At 39.9% G+C, this 7,771-nt stretch overlaps 1 protein-coding gene across 1 annotated transcript; it reads right to left on the bottom strand.

Moving 5' to 3' along the window:
* Positions 1 to 1,127: 1,127 nt before the first annotated feature.
* LOC148018761 (amino acid transporter ANT1-like) lies at positions 1,128 to 7,637 on the bottom strand. The gene is made up of 2 exons (XM_087701447.1): positions 7,189 to 7,637; positions 1,128 to 6,105 (listed from the first exon to the last, which is right to left on the bottom strand). Exons 1-2 carry the CDS (start codon positions 7,408 to 7,410, stop codon positions 5,068 to 5,070), a joined length of 1,260 nt encoding a protein of 419 aa, XP_087557573.1. The 5' UTR covers positions 7,411 to 7,637; the 3' UTR covers positions 1,128 to 5,067.
* Between the last annotated feature and the right edge of the window lie 134 nt (positions 7,638 to 7,771).

Raw genomic sequence — 7,771 nt, 5'->3', positions numbered from 1 at the left:
TCTATCTCCAAGAATGATTGATTTTATAAGAGAGAAATATCATATGGGTTATATGTGTTCATGGCACATCTCGAGGCCAATCCTTGAGATGTAGGAGAGCCGAAGTGAACCACAGTAATTAGCCAAGGGGTGCTCCCTGTGTTTGTTTTACGTGGTGTATAACACCAATATGTGTAGGGGATCCTTGTGAGGAGTTTAGGAAGGGTTATCCACTGAACTATGAGCCATACAAATGCAAATATCTAAATTAGAAGTTAGGTTAGTGTATCTCTTAGATTCCATGAGATAATTTGATTGACCATAGAGGGAGCCTTAGAGCCAGTGTCAGCTAGAGCCTTAGAGCTAGTGTTTGTTTTACGTTGTGTATAACACCAATATGTGTAGGGGGTCCTTGTGAGGAGTTTAGGAAGGGTTATCCATTGGACTATGAACCATACAAATGCAAATATCTAAATTAGAAGTTAGGTTAGTGTATCTCTTAAACGCCATGAGGTAATTTGATTGACCATAGAGACCCGCGGCTAGAGCCTTAGAGCCAGTGTCGGGCCTATTTTAGGTCTTGACATAGGTGGTGCATTTGCTGGGAGTCGCTAATAAGTGGTGATGTCTGAATCTTGGTCGATAAGGGACCAATTTATTAGTGTATGCCAAAAGGTAGTGAGGTAGACCCAAAAGATTGTCAAGTCAAGCTTCAGAAGCAAGAAAGAGCTGCATAGGCTAGATGGCGGGCTAAGATTATTATAAGATACTCTCCTCAATAGAGTGGTCCAATATCCCTACAAGGGAGGGGTCTTAGTAACCCTAGTTCCATGAATACTCCGTTAGGAGGAGGAGGAAGTTCTAGTACTTCTCCTCTCCCAGTTGGTTAGTCCACTTTGAGTGGGGTCATAGTTCCCATAGTTCAAGTACCTTTAGTGAATCCAGTTGTAATGGCACAACCCATTATAATCCCAATAGGAACGCTAGATTTGCTAGCCTTAGGATTTCATCTTCCCATTTTTAATGGATTAGTAAAGGAAGATGCAAAACTCCACATTGATGAATTCCAAAAGTTAATGTTCAACTGTTGAATCCAAGATGAAGGACACTTGATGATGTTCTTTAATATGACTTTGAAAGGACAAGCTGCAGTATGACATCACATCCTAGAAGCCAGAACCATAACTACAATTGATCTATTTTTTGTGGCATTCCAAAGAGAGTTTGCCCCTGAAAGGGGAGTTCAGTATTGGCTATGTCTTCTCAATGTAACACATTAAGAACTTCATGAGAATGTTCGAGGCTATGCCAAGAAACTGAAGGAAGTATTTCATAAATTATAGACTTATATTTACATTCTAGCTATTGCTCAACTCCAATACTTTTTTCATGGGCTAGACTTTAATATCTAGGTACAATTGAGTGGTATTTCTCTTCCCAACATTGATATAGCTATTACACAAGCAGAGGAGGTAGAGTCGCGATTACAAGTGGCCTATACCTCTAGGGCAAACTAGAATCGGAGTCTAGGTGCTGGAAATACTTTGGCATTGACAAATGGAGATTGTTCCTTTATCCTTGTCATCCTAGCAACGAATGAGATTTGGGCCAATATTCATTAATTTGTTGGCCACCCTTTTCAAGAAAGCAATGGACTTGGTCAACATAAATGGCATGATCATGGCCCCCTTTGCCCTATAGCACTCTATCAAACAAGGGTGCCCCTTGACACCCCTACTCTTTGCCCTATTGAGTCCACACATTGCAACCCCTCAAAGTCAATTTCAAATAGTCCATATAAGTCCCACTTGCCTCCATCCCTCTTGGCAACTCATACTTGGTGAATATTGAACAAATGGGCAAGACAATAAAACATATGAGAGAAACAAGGTGATTACACGAATGTACAACTTGATAAGCCAAGTGCATATGCAAAAATATCTTGTAGAGTGGAAACTATGAGATAAAAATAAGATAGATTATCATTCAAAGTCTCTACAAGGGTTTTCATAGCCTTCATTGGAAACACACTTCTCAAAAGAGTCCATGAAGGATAGAACACCTACCTCACTAACAAATGACTCAACGTGCATGCAAGAATGAGGATGGCAAACTATCGTGGACACATAAGAAATAGGAGAAATAGACAATTTATATCATTGGAAGCATATACAATGACTTTTAATAACCCTCATTGGATACACATTCCTCAAAGAAGTTTGAGGGATAGCGATAAGACTTACCCCACTAATCAATGGCTCCACATGCATGCAAAGCCAAGGAAAACCATCATGGATGAGAAATAGAAGAAATTCAAGGGGTATATGCAAGGGACACTAAAGGAGAGGATGCAATATAAGCAAGCTACATGAGTGTCAATGGTAACAAGATTGACAACACAATTAGGGAGTAGCATATGGGCATCCTTTTGAACTGACTCTATAAATAATATGATTTATTTATTTTTTTGTTCTTTGGTTTATTTGTTACATTCTTGGGACTCTAATAACCAACATTACACATGCATTTTGATTATTAGACATTAAAAAAAAGGGTATGTTGAGAAATATGCCACAACAAAAACCCAACAACTCTAGAGCAAACACAATAATTATTCAATTTCAAAAAAGGTATACCAATTAAAACCCAACTTGTAGAGAAAACATATGGTGCAAGACACGGGTTGGTTACACTCATTGAAAAGCTATATGCTTGACACGAGGAGAGGTATGTTATTATTCAATTTCGTTGGATTAAGACTAGTTAATAGACTTTTTTAAAAAACTTGCTTTGAATGTTTACTCATTGTGCAAAATTTGACTTGGAAGCCACTCTGAGAGGATGAGCTATCTGATAAAGGAACCATGGTGGCTGCCTACAACATTCAAATGTAGCTTGTAGTCCAACCACTCCTGTAGAATTCACACATGCCAACCCCTCAAAATCAATTGTAAATGGTCCATATAAGTCATTTCCTCTATCCCTCTTGCCAACTCGCACTTAGTGAATACTAATCAAATGGGCAAGGTAATAATAAACTAGGAGCAAAAAAGTATGATAACATAGATGCACAACTCGATGAGCCAAGTGCATAGACACAAATGCCTTGTAAAGTATGAGATAAAAGTAAGGCATACAAGGAATTTCAATAGCCCTCTCATTGGATACACCCTTCTCAAAAGAGAACATGAAGGATAGCAAAAAGATGTATCCCACTAATAACAATGGCTCATCCATGCAAGGCCAAGGAGGGCACACCATTATGAATGGATGAGATATAGAAAGAATAACCCACAAATGTACCCCACTAATAACAATGGCTTATCCATGCAAGACCAAGGAGGGCACACCATTATAAATGGATGAGATATAGAAAGATTTCAAGGAGATGCAAAAGATAGTCCAGTGGAAGCAACAAATGCAAGTATATGAGTTCCAACCCACCCTCTTACAAGGTACAAAATCCAAAACATTAGTTTCAATTGAAAGAAAAGAAAAAGATGCATGTATGCTTGTTAGACATGTCTGTTAATACTAACCCAACGATTATAGACTCCTCTCTCTTCCCAATGGGCTCTTTGTTACTAGGCTTTATTTTTATGAAGTGTTGTCTTTTCACCTCCTGCACTCTTCTCTACAAGGATGACACTGCACAAACTTGCAACTACTACTAAAGCCTTCCAAAAACAAACACTAACCAATAAACCATTTCTTTGCTTTTATGATTATAATGTCTACAATGAGAGCCTTCCAAACACACACTATCCACCATGCCTTTTCTTTGGTTTTATGATCATAGTGTCAAAATTTAACAACGCATTTATTTACATTTTCTTTTGCACTAACCAACTAAAGTAAACATAAGTGAAAACCAATGCCCTCTTAATGCATTTCAAAGACAACTTTTATGTTTTCTTTTGATTTATAATTGAATCACATGGCTCTTGCTCCCATGACATGCCATAAATCACCCATCACATGGCCTTCATAGAAAATAGCTATGAAGTTAATCAACATGAGATCAAAGACAAAATAGAATGCTTCAAGATTTGATGTGCAAAAACTCGCTACATATAGCAAGCACACATTCCCAAAATAACATGCATATATCATTCGCTAAAACACACAAGCACATTATTAATGAAGCACATCAACATATTGAAGACCAAACATTTCAATCATCAATCAATTCAAGTGACACTAGATATATCTATATAATATATACATAAACATGCATACATACATACATTCATACATACATATATATATATATTATATTATATTATATATACATCAACTCTCAAAAAATAAACTTTATGAAAAATTCAAGATCATTAAAACAACTGCCTACAAAAGACTATGAACACTCCACAACATACCAGACGTTTGAGTAAGTTTACCCTCATCTAATGGGAAGCCCACATGTGCCATTGAGCCAGCCAATATAGTTGATGACTATTAGCTAGGACCCATAGAGAGGTTTGTTTAAGTATAAAGAGATGACACAATTTGGCATTAACAACAATACCAATGGCTAAACAAAGCAATATACCCTCCCAACATATGTATTTAAAGTTCAAGAAGAGAGATGAAGTCGTGTGTATACTAAAAAGCTCAATGAGCCAATGCTACATTAGAACTAAAAAGCTCAATGAACCAACGCTACAATAGACTGTAATCCTTGAGCCACTCATTATGCATGAGCATTCAAAATGAAGACAGTCCCATATTACCCTCCCAACATATGTATTTAAAGTTCAAGAAGAGAGATGAAGTCGTGTGTATACTAAAAAGCTCAATGAACCAATGCTACAATAGAACTAAAAAGCTCAATGAACCAACGCTACAATAGACTGTAATCCTTGAGCCACTCATTAGTTTAGTGTCCTTTTTCCTGAAGTTTAATAAATTGGTCACTGGCAATGCAGGTGTTCAACCCACGACCTGCTGGCCTTCAACACCATGGATGTGTGTGTGTGTGTGTGTCTCAGAATCAATGCTTGTGCCAAGCATAAAGATAAAATGGGAAGTGCTAGTAGTCTGGTTACTTTCAACCAGAAAAATACCGTAACTTGAATAACAATACCATTATTGCTGGCCAAAAAGATCCACACAGGTAGTGTAGGTTCCATATAAAGCAAATGCTATGCCAGCACTGATCAAAAACCAATCCACAGACTGATCAAATAGAGAACATTGTTCCTTAAACACATGTAAATGGAAAAACGCAGGGAAGACAAAAGACAGCATAGCACACACAGTACTACCTACTAAAGAGATGAAAATCCCAAAGCCTGGAACAGACACAGCTACCAATGCAATCACTAGGATGATAACTCCTCGTAGGGCATCTAAGAAAAGCTTGAGTAATCTTGGATTGTAGACCCCTATCCTTGTTGTGAGGAACTCACATGCCAAAATCTTGGCTTCTGCGATTTCATGCACTGGGTACATCATAATAGGAAATGTGAAGAAAAGAGCAATACAGAGACCTACTTTCACCACTATAGTGGACCAGTCATTGGGCAGATTCAGTGTCACTATGTCCCTCGTGTCATCTCGAAAGGCGAAGTAGCCCATCAGACCAAAGATCATGTATACTGAAGTGATTAGGAGAAAGGCCAGAGCCAAAACCTTGCCAAAATTTTGAGGCTTCCTCATTGACCCTTCTAGGGTCAATGTCATCCCAAAGCCTTCAAAGCAATATAGGGCTATGCCAAAGGCAAAAGGGACAGACTTCCATCGTGTGAAGGCAACTATGTCATCAAAACCTTGAAAACTCTTGCAGTCATCCTTTATCACTACTGCCATTGCCAGCACATTGCATGCGTCAGCAAAAATGCTGAAGGGTGCAAGATTTGAAAGAGAACGCACCCATGCAAGGAGTACTTGGAATGGGAAAAGAATAAATATAAAGAGGGGCTGCTGAGAGGTGCCTCCAGTGAATATGGAAGACAAGTTCTGCCCTATAAAAATTAGATACGCAACACAGCAACCAGACTGCGTGATCAGTATCATCAAGTCGACCAAATTGTGACCAATATGTCCATACGCATGGTTGCCCAAGTCTCCATATGTCATTATGCCCTGATGCCCCTCCTCTTCCAGTTTGTTTCTGCATTTCACCTGCCATACAAACACATGCACTCACAAACTCAGCTGCAGACACACCAAGAATGATTGTAGCTTTGAAACTGAATACCCTAAAATCCATTCCAAAAACAAAAGAGCATCATGCAAACTCGTCAAGAATCAACCAGGGACCATTACACAGGATTGATATCCTCAAAACCAACACCAATAAGCATTCATTATGTGGTTGCAGTTGAAACCAAGCCTCTTAATAATCAACCAAGGAGCATGGAGCTGAGTCAATGCTTAAACCTAACATTACATTCCATGCCTGGCGACCTTTAGCCAATTAAGTAGAGAAAGCCAGCTGCCTAAATGAGTTACATGTTGATCCAGAAAAAGGATGCCAAGCAGCTACTGAAGGGTGAAATGAGGCAGTAGCAGCCTACACAAAAAAAGGCCCAATACTCCAGACTACCAATCAAGGAAGGTTCGGCACCTCTCAGAAGACTAATAAGGTATGCCTCCAATGTCATCTATTGATGATGATTAAAAGTACACAAATCAATGCCCAAGGCAGATCAATAGGAGCAACTTCTAACAAGTCCAGGAACCCGAATGGGACGCAGGGGCCGAGTCTGTGCGTACTGTGATGCTTCCAATTGGCCTATTCCGTGAGTTGATGGCAAATTCTATGGCATATGATAAAGAGCCAATAAAACGGCACATGCTTTGAAATTGAAAAAGGCTTGGAACCATCCTAATACTGTCTAAAACAAGGCACGGTTTATCTTACTCTTAGTTATTTTAAAGGCCAATAAAAGCTAAGCGCTGGTTAAACCATGCATAATCATGGGATTAAGTTAAGACTGGCTTATTAGCAAGTATATTACTGGGTGTTGTAGGGTTTCGGCAGTGATTATTTTTGTTTCCAAGGTAATGGGTGGCCATTAACACTCATCAAGGGTCACCATTTTGAAAGAGTATGACGAGGGTACTTTTGGTCTGATTTGCCTGTCAAAAGCCAAAGCACCATCTGAAGGTTCCTCTTTCCTTAACCCTGCTGGGGGGCCATATCTACTGGTACACAGAACGAATGTCTAAGAGAGAGGGTAAAGGGAAGGGGTGCACACATACCAGGAGCATCATGCAGTAATAGCTGAGGACAGAAGCGACGAGGACAGAGGCAGAGGCAGCCGCCCACCCGCTGGCTTTGAAAGTGTAAGGCAATCCCAGGACGCCCGTGCCGACGATGGACACGATGATGTTGCCGAAGGTCTTCCGTGACGACACCGTGCCGAACTTGCAGTAACTCAGCACCAGAGGAGGGCTGGTGTTCTCATCCTCCTCGTCCGCCATCTCTCTCTCTCTCTCTCTCTCTCTCTCTCTCTCTCTCTCTCTCTCGATTCTTAAGGCTGGACTGGAGGAACGTGAAGACAATGCACAATCCAAAAGCCTCCTCTTGCCATCCCCTCAGCCCATCGCAGAGCCATGGCCTTTTCTGATTTGCAAAACCTCTTTTGATCATCAGAACCCCTTCTTCCAGCCCCTAGACCCTCGCTTTTTATTATTCTAATCACAAAGTCACCATTCTTCCGAGCAGCCTTTTTCACTCAAAAAATTTTAGACCCCATCCATTGCATCTCTCGAATGCACAGTGCCAAGACCAGATACCATATTCTCTAGGCCTACTTGCACCCCTGTACATAACTGTTGCATG

The sequence above is a fragment of the Lygodium microphyllum genome, chromosome 20 (assembly GCF_053477565.2).
Source record: "Lygodium microphyllum isolate KBCC chromosome 20, Lygodium_microphyllum_v1.1.10, whole genome shotgun sequence".
NCBI classification, from domain to species: domain Eukaryota; kingdom Viridiplantae; phylum Streptophyta; class Polypodiopsida; order Schizaeales; family Lygodiaceae; genus Lygodium; species Lygodium microphyllum.
This window is presented reverse-complemented; position numbering and strand designations above follow the sequence as displayed.